Source organism: Eumetopias jubatus, unplaced genomic scaffold, assembly GCF_037043125.1.
Source record: "Eumetopias jubatus isolate StellerSeaLion01/CBP00866 unplaced genomic scaffold, mEumJub1_p1.0 scaffold_5, whole genome shotgun sequence".
In the NCBI taxonomy this organism is placed as follows: Eukaryota; Metazoa; Chordata; class Mammalia; order Carnivora; family Otariidae; genus Eumetopias; species Eumetopias jubatus.
In genome coordinates this window covers 42,233,613-42,248,863 of record NW_028274811.1, presented here as the reverse complement: position 1 = coordinate 42,248,863, position 15,251 = coordinate 42,233,613, and the positions used below count along the sequence as shown (strand labels likewise).

General features: G+C 38.4%; 1 protein-coding gene and 1 long non-coding RNA gene across 3 annotated transcripts in view; one reads left to right on the top strand and one right to left on the bottom strand.

Annotated features, from left to right (window-relative positions):
• Window positions 1-2,270: 2,270 nt before the first annotated feature.
• On the bottom strand, window positions 2,271-9,252 carry SETD9 (SET domain containing 9). 2 transcript variants are annotated; one of them, XM_028119107.2, is made up of 6 exons: window positions 9,096-9,252; window positions 7,285-7,652; window positions 5,952-6,075; window positions 5,559-5,674; window positions 4,548-4,653; window positions 2,271-2,717 (listed from the first exon to the last, which is right to left on the bottom strand). In XM_028119107.2, exons 1-6 carry the CDS (start codon window positions 9,191-9,193, stop codon window positions 2,630-2,632), a joined length of 900 nt encoding a protein of 299 aa, XP_027974908.1. In that variant the 5' UTR covers window positions 9,194-9,252; the 3' UTR covers window positions 2,271-2,629. The 2 variants fall into 2 exon arrangements, with proteins under 2 accessions (XP_027974908.1, XP_027974909.1); XM_028119108.2 differs by lacking the exon at window positions 4,548-4,653.
• The window catches only part of LOC148164344 (uncharacterized), a 72,953-nt gene continuing 66,667 nt past the window's right edge, over window positions 8,966-15,251 (top strand). Inside the window, exon 1 of the long non-coding RNA XR_015768167.1 lies at window positions 8,966-9,407. This is a non-coding gene — a long non-coding RNA (uncharacterized LOC148164344). The remainder of the gene's footprint in view (window positions 9,408-15,251) is intronic.

Below are 15,251 nucleotides of genomic sequence, written 5' to 3'. Positions count from 1 at the left end.
TCTATACACTCTGCCCTCATCCCTAGGACATATCACTGTTTACCATTTCCCATCCAGGTAGGTGTTCTCTGATCCTTTTTCTCTCTGTGTCTGCGGAGACTCTCTGACGAAGCTGGGCACAGGGGCACGGAATTTGTGGTTCTAGATCTGGAGCGCTCATGTGTTCCTAGGTTTACTACACTAGTTGACATTCACTTTCGAGAGACACACAGGCTGTTGTGTAACTCGGTTTTGATGAGATGTTTATACAGAGGAAAGGCTTGTACTTCGCGAAGTTGTTTCTGGTATAGAACTCATAAAAGCATTTCAGGATGTCAGAAATGAAATCAGCCATTTATAAATTTAAACAGTTAATCTAGTAAGAAAGATAGATGGTTCTGTTGTAAAATACCTATGTTATGTTAAAAAATGTTTTTCACCCCTCCAGTGCAGACCAAATCATGATACTAGGCAAGCTTTATACTCCACCACGAGCATTTTATGAGTAGGAACCATATTTTATTCTTTGACTCTCCCAGGGTCCTTCACATAGTAGGTATTCCCTAAAAACTTGATGACATAAATTACCCTTCAGCTAATGGTGACTTTGCCCCTAGCTTTAAAAGAAAAACTTTTTAAGACAAAAGTTAAAAGAACAGAATAAAGAAAAATCCAGATTGAGCAACTGACATTTTATCATACTTGATCTTTCTATATAACGTACCTTTTTTTTTCCTGAACTAGTTTTAAATTTATTTACATTGCAAGAGTTCAATCCTAAATACTTTAGTCCACCAAATACGTCCACAGGAGTTAGTATTTCTGTATTTTACTTAAGGTTCTGGGTAACAGGATCTTCTTGGTCAAGTGGTCAAGTAGATTGGCTTTTTTTTTTTTTAATAAGATTAGTTTCCCTGTTTTCCCAGGATCTTGGTGACACAAAGGACAAGTGAGGCTGAGAAAAGGAATTGGATTCTGTCACAAATATACATTTACTATCCATACATGATAAATCTGATAGAGAAAAAGGAAAGTGTAATGGGAATTTTCAGGGCTGGCAGTTGGGGATTGTAAATTTCAGTAGGCTGGTTGGGCAAGGTGACGGAGGGAGGGAATGAACCATGTGACTCTCTGGGGGAAGACCTCTGCAGGCACAGAGAACTAGAACAGAAGCCTGAAATGCGAGTGTGCCCAGCAGGTTCCAGGAGTGGTGAGGAGGCAGATTCGCCTGGGGTAGAATAAACAGGAGATGAGAGGTAGTGAGTGGGGCGCCTGGGTAGCTCAGTCTTGTTAAGTGTCTGCATTTGGCTCGGGTCATGATCCTGGAGTCCTGGGATCGAGTCCTGTGTATTGGGCTCCCTGCTCGGCGGGGAGTCTTACTTCTCCCTCTGATCCTCACCCCACTTGTGCTCTCTTCCTCTCAAATAAAACATCTTAGAAGAAAAAGAGGTAGTGAGTGGCTCTATCATATATGTGAAGCACTTGGGCATTTCTTCCACTGTATGAGGAGTAATCAGAGGGTTCTGAGCAGAGGTGGGTCAAGATCTGAGTTACATTTACAAGAGCCCTTCTTGGTGATCCATTCTGTAAAGGCAGCAGGAGTGGAAACAGGGAAGGCAATTAGGAGACTTGAAATTGCAATAAATGAAGTGAGAAAAGCTGTTAATGTAGCAGTTTAGGTGGTTAGAATCTGGTTATACAGGTTCCATGTTAGGATTTGAGGGGTCCAATAAATAACACCCTCCTCTCCATCCAAGTTTGGAACTGAGAATTAGATGCAGTAGTCAGGTCGATGGAGATCAAAGTAAGTATTATGAGTGAAACTCTCTGGAAAAGGTGACTTCAGAGCTGTGGCCAGGTCAGCTCACTAATACTCCACTCTGAATAGACTCACTGTCATTGGCTGGGCACAGCCCACAGAGAAGGAACTAGAGGGGTCTGGGCCATGGGGGCCTAGTTCTTCTCCAAAGAGAATCTCATGAAATCACTCTTCCTCCAACAGATGGAGAGAGAGGCCAGGAGCATCACTAATGTCAGCGCTCCCCACTGAAAGAAGAGAATGGGAATCCATGTCTCTCCCACCACCACTATCTTCTATTTCCATGCTAAAACCATCTCTCTCACTCTTTTAAACTTTGTATATATGTGTGAATATTCAAGTAAGAGTAAATTCCAATTCCCCCTTACCTAGCTGAAACAATCCTTAAATCACACACACACACACACACACACACTTCATGACAACACAACATATATTTTTTGCTTTAGTTTATTACATAAAAATACAGTTTTTACAGAAGTTTGTACAAATCAACAGTGCAAGAAATGATGATGGCTTGGCTGGAATTTTATAAACCACCACAGAGATATACAAAATAAAAGAACATTTGAAATGTTAAGTTCAGGTAGGTTTTAATTTAATAAGCTACTGTATATTTAGGGGAAAGCCAATTAAGATTGGAATTGTATGACAATTTGAAATTGTAATGAAGCAAATAGCTTTTATCATAAAAACGATATCAATAAAAACAAAAAATTCCCACTCCAATTAGGCCTCAAAATATTTGTTCTATAGGTAGAACTCAGATACGATGAACAAAAAACATTTAGAATGAACTCAATAGTAGAAAACCTAATTTCTAGTTCATAGTTAGCTGACAATTGTATAGTAGTTTGAAAAAAGCTCTTCTCCTTGTTTGATGTCCCTGAGTGCTACAAGAATGACACATCGAAGTGGGCTGAAAACAAAAAGAAAAATATACAAAAGGTGTAAGTATTAACAGATCCAAGCTCATTTTTTAATATAACCAATATAGATTTTATAGACTTTAATATAACCAATATAGATTTTATAGACATAATTTTACTGAAATTTCTTACTACTGTCCTAGTTATTTGGCTTCCATGAGGAAATAGCTCTTATCCCTGATGGAGTTATTTTATTATTTATTTAAAAAATTATTTATTTATTTTCCCTGATGAAGGTAAAGTACATTATGTCTATTCCATATCATTTAAAAAGAGCACAAATAAGTTAACTTTATACAACTGACTAGTTGTTCTGAATATGTTGTTTTTATGTTCAGGCTCCCAAAACTGGTATGACAAAAAGCATTTTAAAAATGACATTTATTATAGTTTAACATTTTAAAATTAATTTGTATCTTTGCATTCTGCAAAGCTGGAAACATTACTTAAAATTAATTGGAATTTTGGAGCACCTAGGTGGCTCAAGTCAGTTAAATGTCTGACCCTTGATTTCTGCTCAGGTCTTAATCTCTGGGTTGTCAGTTCGAACCCCGTGTTGGGCTCCACACTGGGCATGGAGCCTGCTTATGATTCTCTTTCTCCCTCTCCCCATCCTCTCTCTCTCAAAAAAAAAAAAAAAAATTGGAATTTAAAAAAATACTTTTACGGACACTGTAAGACATATGTAACCTTCAATGTTCCTACTCAGTTAACGTTTCCTATACTTGTTGAACAGTAATGACACTATACTCCAGAGTATATGGCTAAAAAACCCAAACTGTTAGCTACACAAACACACATGAATAGAGACAGAGAAGTTATTAAGTTTTAAGAAAATAGTCTAAGTTTTAAATCTCATTCATCTTAAAAGGACAATTTAATGGGGCCCATACAAAATAAAGTTTGCTAGTAACTGGCAGCTCACTGTCATAACATAATGATTATATCTTACTATAGCATTGATGATAAAGAACTCTACAGAATTACTTTTATGTAGAAATTGTTACTTGAATACTTTCAGTAGACTTTCCACTTAATGAACAGAAAATAAACCTTACATTACAAATATGTATCTTCTGAATATTTACCTTTTTTTCATTGTTAAGTTTCCAAATCTAATAGTGAAATGGGCAAAAGAACTAATAGTGTAATTTGGCTTTTTTGTTCAACTGGGTACTCTCAAGTGAAATGAAGAACATGATCCTTAAAATGATTAAAGTAAAAATGTATCTGAAGATTTTGTTAGAAAAATAACAGAATCACTTGAAAAAAATTTTAAGGTTGATTCTTTTAAGTAACACACAGAATAAAAATGGGTAACAAGAAGCAGAATGAGCTAGGTTAATGGAAAATTTTAAATTTCAAATAAGCCTACATTAACACATTCTGATATGATGAAAATCAAAATTTGTCATAATTTTTCACTAAAAAAATTACCCCAAGTTCTATATAGCTTTTTCCTGGAAAATGTTTTTTTAAAAATTTTATTGTTATGTTAATCACCATACATTACATCATTAGTTTTTGATGTATTGGAAAATGTTTTTGTGGTTTTTTTTTTTAAAGGTTTATTTATTTATTTATTTGAGAAAGAGAGAGAAGCCCATGAGCTGGGGGAGGAGCAGAGGGGGAGGGAGAGGGACAAGCAGACTCCTCGCTGAGCAGCTGAGTGAAGCCCACACAGGGCTTGATCCCAGGACCCTGAGATCATGACCTGAGCCAAAACCAAGAGTCGGTAACTGACTGAACCACTCACACAGCCTAGAAAATATGTGTTTTTTAAGTACAGCATAAGACAGGAGAGAGGAAAAAAAACGAACCTTTGTTTGTCACAGCTGTATGCAATGTTTGGAAGATATTGCTTCAGCTCTATAGGGAAAACTGCAGGCACATCAAACTCCTGATAGCAGACATTAGCTGCTCTGTCTAGGAATAAGTATATAATTTTTAGCAACAGCCATTTTATAAGGTCGTGGAAAACAGTACTGAATTACGTCACTTGATGTGTAGTTTTCTAAATTAGAAGAACATGCTCAAATAATCACTATTATGTTCCAGGCATTACTAGATTTTATATATATATATATATTTTATTATTTACTTTTTGAAAAATTTATTTTAGAGAGCACACATGTGTGAGTGGGGGGAGGGGCAGAGGGAGAGAATCTCAAGCAGACTGCCTGCCTAGCTCAGAGCCCAACTCGGGGCTCAACTCGGGGCTCAACTTGGGGCTCAATATCACAACCCTGAGATCATGACCTGAGCTGAAATCAGGAGTCGGATGCTCAAGGGAGTGAGCCACCCAGGCACCCCTATTATTTATAGAGGCTCAGAAAGGTTAAAGGTTAAGTAGAAGAGTCAGGTTTCAAGTTCACAACTCCCTAACACCAAAACCTATGCTAAATGTAGCCAGATCAAATTTAAACTTTTGGGAAAGCCAAGCCCTATGGGAAGGAAAGTGACTCAGGCACACAGCAACAGAAAGGGGATACCAGTCTAGTTTAACCTACAAGGCTCTACCGAGGCACTGACAGAATGATTTCTAAGTTAACTATTTAAAAAATGCTAAAATAATGATCAGAAGAGCAGTTATCAATTGCCTATATTTATTGCAAAACCAGAAGAAAAACAGTAAGTTATTCGTTTAATGTATATCATTACTTCCCCAGGTTCTTTGATATCTGCTCCCACAATGTTATAGTTTACTTATAGGCTTTGAATAGCTGAGATGTTAAATTTAACTGCCTCTGGCACTCAGTCATAGGGCAAAGGAGGAAAATTACCACTGCTGTATTTATATCTTGTCTCACAGACCCATGATGCCAACTTACCATTTGAACAATTGTTGACATACTGTCCTACAGCCAGTGGATTACAAATTTCTGATGTTAGCCATGTACTATCACTCATTTTGAAAGGACCAAGTCGATCCCTCCCATTGCAAGATCTGAAACAAGTGAAAGAATTAGCTAAGGTATTATTCTTTTATATTTTACAATAAAATCCAAAAGTACAAAATTAACCCTAGAACTGACAAGTCCAGTTTCTCTTAAAAAAGTTTTTTCTTTTTTTTTTTTCTTAAAAAAGTTTTATGTAGTCAAGAGGGCAACTGAATGGCTACTTAGCAACTGCTTAAACAGATTTTTATTGAAAGTAAAAAGGCTAGTGGTCATAAACATTTTGCTGTGGTCCTCTATTAAATTTGAACATGGGCACTAACTTACCTGTATACAACTTTTGATATTCCTTTGTCATTTCCATCAATGAGTACCCCATCCAAGCATCTAAAAATAAATGGATTTCCAACGGATTGGAAAAAGATTGGCTCATACTTCTGATATACTGTACCTATTATACAATAAGATAAAGACACAGCAACATGTAAAAATCATAAACATCATAAGGACCTTTCTCTGGAACATATATATAACATGAAAGAAACTGTTTTCTCTACCTTTTTTCTAATATTTCACCTCCAGTCTAGATTATCACATTCTCTTTGGCTACTTTCCTCCTTTGAAGAGTGCTCAATAGTAAATGGAGTGGAGGACCAACTTGTTCACACAGCAAAATAAAATGTGACCATCTTGGTTAATTAAAATATGAACACCACATTTGAGGTTCAGTTTTACAAAGTTGTGGGGTTTTTTTGTTTTGGTTTGGTTTTGCTTCTTAAAGTAGGCTGTGATTTGACATCTATTAAAACGCCTTTTAAGAAATGTATTTTGTTAATAACCGATAAAATAATGCAGACAAAATGGGAATAAATGAGTCTGACATTCAGGTTGTTTCTCCTTTCACTGGCAATGGACTAAAGGACAAAATAAATATTTGCTGGGCCTGTCCTATGTTCCAGGCATGCTATTTTATGAAATTTGTTTTAGTATTCATTTGTTGCTGGCTTGTTCTATTTAGTCTTTACAGAGTTAGGTTAGTTGTGTAGGAGGAAACCAACTTTCTTGCTTAAGAATGTAAAATTAGAAAATAGCAGAATGACTTGTTGAAAACATAGGTCTGACTTAAACATTCACACATATTTTGTACTACACCAAATAATATCATCTTAGTTTAACAAATAACATACTCTCCTGAACATTCTAGTCAATGGCCTTTTTGCAAAGAAGCTGCTTTACTTTCAAAGTGTAGAAATGGCAGGAAGGTCTTTATCCAGTGATTTATGGGTTTAAATTCTGTCTTTCCTGTTTTAACTCACACAATTTTTACCTTTAGTTACCAATTATGTAAGCCAAATGACTTATTCTCTAGTACTAAGTAATTCATCTTATCAAAGTAGGCCATACTATAGTCCACATTTAAACATTAGCTACAAAAATTTCCTTAAAAGAAAAGTGCATTTATTCCAACAAATACTCAAGGATGCTTTCTAACACATAAAATAATTTATGGTTAATTTCCAAATCAGGATTTAAAAATCTGTGGAAATCTGAGTTTCCAATTCAACCCCTTACTCGAAGGATTACAGGACCATGTATTTACTTGAACTTATATTAATCGATAAATAGGAAACTCTTGGCAAAGCACTAATTGTGCCATTACCAGGATACATAGATACAACCGCGCCTTTTGGTACCAATCCTCTGGTAACGAAGACGCCTTTTCCCGCAGAAATCAATGAGCTAGTTGCTTGGGCAACACTGAAACCCAATGTCTTATAAAGAATTTCTTCTGGTTTAAAGGTATTTTGCTGTTCATGTCTGTATTCAAGCGGTTTCACCCTTGGATGTTGAACTGACAGTAGGTCGTGATATTTTGATTTAACAGTTTCTGGAAGCATAGTCAAAATATCTGATTGCTTATTGAAATCATTTATGAATAGAGCCTGGAAAACTTTCAGTAATGTTCCTAGGACATCTTCATCTGAGATAACTTTGTCTTTGGATTCCTCTGGAACGTATCGGAGGGTCCTGAAAACAGGAAAAGTTTCTGTTCACTACCCTTCAACTGACAAAAGCCAGGCTTCATGCCTTCTGAGTCACTGGCCTTAATGATGATTATTCTCCTGTGTTTGAATACAGTAAAACTAAGACGTTCAGAAAAGAGTTGTTTGGGGGTAGTTCTAGTGACCTAACTCTGGACAATACCTACCCAAGTTAACAATAGCCAACATTTGTGAAAGCTCTAACTGTACCAAATGTTGTTGGGTCCTTACATTCACTATCTCCTTTTTGCAGACAGGGAAACTGAGGCTTGGAGATGTTGGGGAGCTTGCCCAACATCCTAAAGCTGTTAAGTGGGAGAGCCATGAGCTGAAACAGAGCTAGTATTTTTCCACTACATACATAGCCATTATGTGAACATCACGTAAGAATCCTCATACTGGAATGGCTCTTTTTATAGATGTCTAATTTCAAAGACAAATTTAACATTATACACGCTGTCACAGTCTCTCCAGGGAGTACCTACTTCTTTAATGGCTGTATCATTTTGATTTGCAAAATGGTATTATTTTTAATTCTTAACAAAAAGAAAGCAATTCCCGCCTCACGATTCTATAGTAAGGATGGCCCTGAATTCATTTTTCCGCCGAATGATACTTTGGAAAAGCTCTCTGATTATTAACTGGATTTCAGTAGCGCTAGTGTGCCCATTTAAATGAGCATTACGTGAACTTCTTCCAGATCACTAGCACGCCACTTACTAGAGCCGGCAACGACACTGACTCCCCGGCCACCCACGCAGCTAGATCCCTGTCTTCAGGCAAGGACTATTCTAAACCCAACCCGCCGACGTGCTTTTAGTGGCATTTTGCTCGTTTTTATGCGTCAGTCCAAGCTGCTATCCTCACAGCCAAGCTGGGCTGCTTTCACCACAGAAACCTCGGTTTGGGCTTCTCTAAGGAATTTCAAGCTCCTAACTATGCCTTAGCGGAGAGAAGACCACGCACCCTCACGCCGTAAAAGCTTTGTTCTTTTTCAAAAGCCTCTTCTCTTTTGCTGGGACAGAAGCCCGGGTCACCACAGACCTCTAAACGAGAACACGCGCCTCCGCCCGCGGGCAACGCCCGCCTCGCAAGCCTGGCAGCGCGGGGTACCATGGGAGATTAGGCCACAGGCCCCACCCTCCTAAGGCTCCCCGCCCTCGTCAGTATCCCAGCTCTCCTCGGACTCCACCAGCCTCGGCCTCGCCCACTTCGGGCCCCGCCCTCTTCGGGTTCCACCACCGCGGGCCCGCCCGCCTCGGGCCCCCGGGCCGCCAGAAGCTCCGCCCGCCTGAAGCTCTGTCCGCTCGAAGCTCCGCTCGCCGGAGGCTCCGCCCACCTAGGGCCCTCTTGCCTCCGGTCCAGCGGCTCGGGTGGCGTCGTGGGGCTGAAAGAAGGCGGCCCTGCTCTGCCGGTCTCGCCCTCTCACCTCGGGTTGCGGTTTAGGTTCAGCGCGATCCAAGGAACGAAGCGGTACTTGTAACGGCGCCATCGCTGCCACAGGCCCCGCAGCAGGCGGCCGGGCATGGCTGTCCCGCGGCGCTGTGACGAGGACAGCGCGGGAGAGGTGGGTCGCGGTCTCGGGCCCGCCCCGGCCCGGGGAGGAGCGGAGGCCACGCCGTCCCGCCCCTCCTCGCTCTCCGCCTTCAGTACGGAGCTCCGGGGCCCTGGTGCTCCCCTGGAGCCTGTTGCCGGCGGCGTCTGTGCCGCTCCTTTTTAACCCCAGCTGGCTGAATCAGAGGTGCGTAGAGCTGAGGGAAGCCCTCTCTTCCCCTTTACTTTCTCCATTCGCTCGTGTATTTACACACACACCCGCCTAGGACAAGTTTAGACCCCGCTTAGTTCCAGTGGATGCAAACTACAAGAATCTTGCAACTATCTTCAAATCACTAAGTGTTTATTAAGAATTAAATGTGTTGGTGCCATTTCCTCAGGCCGGAAACTGCTCTCCGCTTCTTTGCCTGAGAGTGAAGGTGAAATCCTAACCAAAAGTCTAAAGAGAACAGGTGAGACCTAGTGAAAATTCAGGTAAAGGCAGGTGGCTTTAGGACTAATTTGTTCAATTCCAAAAAGGAATACAAGGAGAGAAAGAATATCCGCCAAAGTCTCTATTTCACTCTAATATAATATAGGATATTGGTAAACTCTAGAGGCTCTGCAGTCAGGTGTTGTGTTTGGTAAATTGGCATCCTGCAGATTTACCTGATTTGCTCAATGGGGTCAATTCAGTTCCAGGATGTACTAATAAATGGCATTCAAAGAAAGTGATATTATGGTCTCTAAACTTAAAAGGAACCAAAAAGAACTAGTAGAATATTTACCTATAATAATATACTTTTTAAAAAAATGTTTTTGTATATATTTCCAGTGTTTTTAAAATTTTTATCATGTAATGTGATCATCTTTGTTGTCCATCCAGTACAGGGGACCACTTTGCCTAGACCCTATTTATTATTGATTGATGTATAATGACTTATAACATTATGTTAGTTTTACATGTGCAACATAATGATTCTATATTTGTATATATTGCAGAATGATCACCACAATAAATCTATTTAACATGGGTCACCATACATAGTTACATTTTTTTTTCTTGTGATGAGGACTTTTAAGATCTACTCTTTTAGGAACTTTCAGATAGACGGTATTGTTACCTATAGTCACCACATTGTACATTACATCCCCAGATCTTACTTACCTTATAACCACCCCCTACCCTGCAGCCCCTGGGAACCTCTGGCAACCATCAATCTGTTCTCTGAGCTTGTTTTGTTTTTTAGATTCCACATATAAATGAAATCATATGTTATTTGCCTTTCTCTGTCTTCTTTCCCTTAGCATGATACCCTCAGGGTTCATCTTTGTTGTCTCAAATGGCAAGGTTTCCTTTTTAATGGCTAAGTAATATTCCATTGTATGTGTCTATATTTGTGTGTGTGTATGTGTATGCATATATACATACCATGATTTCTTTATCCATTCATCCACTGATGGACACTTCAGTGGTTTCCATGTCATGCCTGTTGTAAATAGTGCTGCAGTGAACATAGGGGTGCATATATCTTTTCTAGTAAGTGTTCTCATTTTCTTTGGATAAATACCCAGCTGTAGAATTCCTGGATCATATAGTAGGTCTATTTTTAATTTTTTTAAAAGATTTTATTTATTTGTCAGAGAGTGAGAGAGCAAGAGAGTGCGCAAGCAGGGGGAGTGACAGGCAGAGGGAGAAGCAGACTCCCTGCTGAGCAAGGACCGCCACTGCTGAACTCCATCCCAGGACCCTGGGATCATGACCTGAGCTGAAGGCAGATGCTTAACCGACTGAGCCACCCAGGCATCCCTATTTTTAATTTTTTGCCAGCACTTGTTATTTCTTGTCTTTTTCAGTATAGCCATTCTAACAGGTGTGAGGTGATATTTCATTGTGGCTTTGATTTCAGTTTTCCTGAATATTAGTGATGTTGAGCATCTTTTCATGTGTCTGTTGGCCATATGTATATCTTCTTTGGAAAAAATGTCTACTTGAGTCTTCTGCCAATTTTTTAAATTGGATTGTGGTTTTTGTTTTTTTTTTCTGTTGAGTTGTAGGATTTCTTTTATCTATTTTGGATATTAACCCCTTATCAGATATATGATTTACAGATATTTTCTCCCATTCCATAGGTTGCCTTTTCATTTTGGTGATGGTTTCCTTTGCTGTGCAGAAGCTTTTTACTTTGATGTAGTCCCACTATTTATTTTTATTTTTGCTGTCTTTGCTTTTGGTGTTAGATGAAATAAAAGTTATTGTGAAGACTGATGTCCAGGAGCTTACCTCCTGTATTTTCTTCATCACCTAGGAGTTTGTTTCATGGTTTTAGGCCTTAAATTCAAGTCTTCAATCCATTTTGAGTTCATTTTTGTGTATGGTGTAAGATAGTAGGCCAGTTTCATTCTTTTGCATAAGGCTGCCCACTTTTTCCACCACTATTTGTTTAAGAGACCATCTTTTCCCCATTGTATATTCTTGGCTCCTTTGTCATAAATTATTTGACCATGTAAATATAGGTTTATTTCTGGACTCTGTATTCTCTTCCATTTATCTGTCTGTTTATAAGCTAACACTATACTATTTGGTTACTATAGCTTTATAATATACTTTGAAATCAGGGAGGATGATCCCTCTAGATTTGCTCATCTTTGTGAAGATTGCTTTGGCTGTTTGGGGTCTTTTGTGGTTCTATATGAATTTTAGGGTTACTTGTTCTAGTTCTGTGAAAAATGCCATTGAAATTTCAAAAGGAGTTGCACTGAATCTTTGGATTGCTTTGAGTAGTATGGACATTTTAACAGGGTTAGTTCTGCTAGTCCATGAACATGGAATATCTTTCCATTTATTTGTGTCTTCTTCACTTTCTTTCATTAATGTCTTACAGTTTTCAGGGTGCAGGTCTTTCACCTCCTGGGTTAAATTTATTTCTATGTATTTTATTCTCCCCCCCCCCCCACTGGGGAAGGTGGGGGTGGGGTGGAGGGAAGGAGAGAGAATCTTTTTGGGGGGGTGTGTCTAGAGAGAGAATCTTAAGTAGGCTCCATGACCACAAGTGTGGAGCCCAATGTGGTGCACCATCTCATGACCCAGAGATTATGACCTGAGCCAAAATCAAGAGTCCTACACTTAACCGACTGAGCTACCCAGGTGCCCCTGTATTTTATTCTTTTTGATGCAGTTGTAAAGGAGATTGTTTTCTTAATTTCTCTTATAGTTCATCATTAGGGTATAGAACCACAGATTTTATATACTGATTTTTTACCCTGTAACATTACTGATTTTGTTTATTAGTTCCAACAGTTTTTTGGTAGAGTCTTTAGGGTTTTCTAGATGTATTATCTGTACATAATATCATGTAATGTGCAAATAGTGACAGTTTTACTTCTTTTTCAATGTGGATGTCTTTATTTGTTTCTTTTCTAATTGCTTTGGCTAGGACTTCTAGTACTATGTTAAATTTAAATTTATGGTATTAAAATTACTTTTTAGTTACCTAAGCTGTTCATAAAAAACAACATTCTCCTGGTAACAAATAAAAACATGGAAGATAAGGCTAAAATCTCCTTTAACCACACCCTGTGACTTGAACTTACTCCAGGCCTGGTCCTCACTTGGTCTCCTCAGAAGTTATCAGGCTGATGTGTTTTCTGCGAGTCTTATTTCTATGTATTTATATACCTGTGTATATTCTTACAGAAAATCGTAGAAATATGTGTGTTTTTAAACTACTATAAATAGGGCGCCTGGGTGGCTCAGTTGGTTAAGCAACTGCCTTTGGCTCAGGTCATGATCCTGGAGTCCCGGGATCGAGTCCCGCATCGGGCTCCCTGCTCGGCAGGGAGTCTGCTTCTCCCTCTGACCCTCCCCCCTCTCATGTGCTCTCTCTCTCTCATTCTTTCTCTCAAATAAATAAATAAATAAAATCTAAAAAAAAAATAAACTACTGTAAATATCTGCAACTTCTTTTATTCAGAAGTATATTTTTATTCAGAAATATATTTTGGAGTCTCCCCATATTAGTTTGTATAATTCTACTTTATTATTCTGTTTATTTCTAAGGTTTTACCATAAAGTTTAATATTTACTATAATTTTCTGGTAGGTATACTTTATGAGTTTAAAGAGTTCTCTTCTAGTTTTGGTTTGTCAAGAATTTTTGTCTTAATTTTAAATGGTGAATATCACATGCTTTTCTTTGCTATTTATTGAGATGATCACATAATTTCTCTATGTTCTTCTGTTAATGTAGTGGATTATAATGACACATTGTCAAATGTCGCACCATCCTTGAAGTCTTGTGATAACTCATATATGAGTAACACTTTGGTCCTACCCTATAGGTGTTTATGTGCTTTTGTTGTCTCACATTTATTTTGAAGTGTGTTTTAAATTTTTCAGCCTCATGGTTTATTTGTAGTTTTGTTGTCAGGTTTTGGTGTTAGGCTTATGTTGACCTCATAAAATGTGTTGAGAAGTGTTCTCTACTTTCTAAAAAACCAAAAAATTTGTATATGAGTACTGTTTTTCCTTCCTTGAATGTTGATAGAATTCACCAGGGAAACCATTGGGCTTGTAGTTTTCTTTGATAATGAGTTCATTTTTTTTTTTAAAGTATTCCTTCAGGATAATGCTTTACATATTTTTTTCTAAAGATTTTATTTATTTATTTGACAGAGAGAGAGAGCAGGAACACAAGCAGGGGGAGTGGGAGAGGGAGAAGCAGGCTTCCCACTAATGCGGGGCTCGATCCGAGAACCCCGGGATCATGACCTGAGCCGAAGGCAGAAACTTAATGGCTGAGCCACCCAGGCGCCCCATGAATTCATTTTTTTAATTGAAGTACAGTTGTCATACAATATTATTCTCAGGTGTACATAGTGATTCAACATTTATGTACATTAGGAAGTGATCACCATTATAAGTCTAGCTACTATCTGTCACCATATGAAGTTGTTACATTATTATCACTTATATTTCCTATAGTGTACATTGCATTCCCGTCTTATTTTATAACTGAGAAGTTTGTACCTTTTATCTCCTTTCCTTATTTTGCCCATCTCCCCTGTGGCACCACAAGATTATTGTCTGTATCTATGAGTCTGTTTCTGTTTTGTTTTGTTTTGTTTTTAGGCTCCCCGTATAAGTGAAATCATCTGATAGTTGTCTTTCTCTGTCTGACTTACTTCACTTAGCATAATACCCTCTGGGTCCATCCATGTTGTCCCAAATGGCAAGGTTTCATTTTTTTAAATGGCTGAATAGTATTCCATTGTATATTTTTATACCATATATTCTTTATCCATTCATCTGTTGATAGACCCTTAAGTTGTTTCCATATCTCTGCTGTTGTAAGTAATGTTGCAGTGAACAAGGGGATACATAATTTTTTTTCTAGTTAGTGCTTTTGTTTTTTTCCGGTAATACCCAGCTGTGGAATTGCTGGATTGTATGGTATTTCTATTTTTAATTTTTGGGGGAACCTCCAGACTATCCATTGCAGCTGCACCATTTTGCATTCCCACCAACAGTAACCCAAGTTTTCCCTTTTTTCTATATCTTTGCTGACCTTGTTATTTCTTGTCTTTCATACTCACCATTCTGACAGGTATGAGGTGATATCTCACTGTAGTTTTGATTTGAATTTCACTGAAGATTAGTGATGTTGAACATCTTTTCATGTGTCTGTTCGCCATCTGTATGTATTCTTTGGAGTAATGTCTATTTAGGTTCTCCACTTTTAACTGGATTTTTTTTTTGATAGAGTTGTATGAGTTTTTTTTTTTTAAAGATTTTTTTTTAATTTATTTATTTGACAGAGACACAGCGAGAGAGGGAACACAAACAGGGGCAGAGGGAGAGGGAGAAGCAGGCTTCCCGCCGAGCAGGGAGCCTGTTGCGGGGCTCTGTCCCAGGACCCTGGGATCATGACCTGAGCCGAAGGCAGATGCTTAACGACTGAGCCACCCAGGTGCCTCTGTATGAGTTCTTTATATATTTTGGATATTAACCCCTTATTTGTTTTATCAGTTGCAAATATCTTCTCTCATTTAGT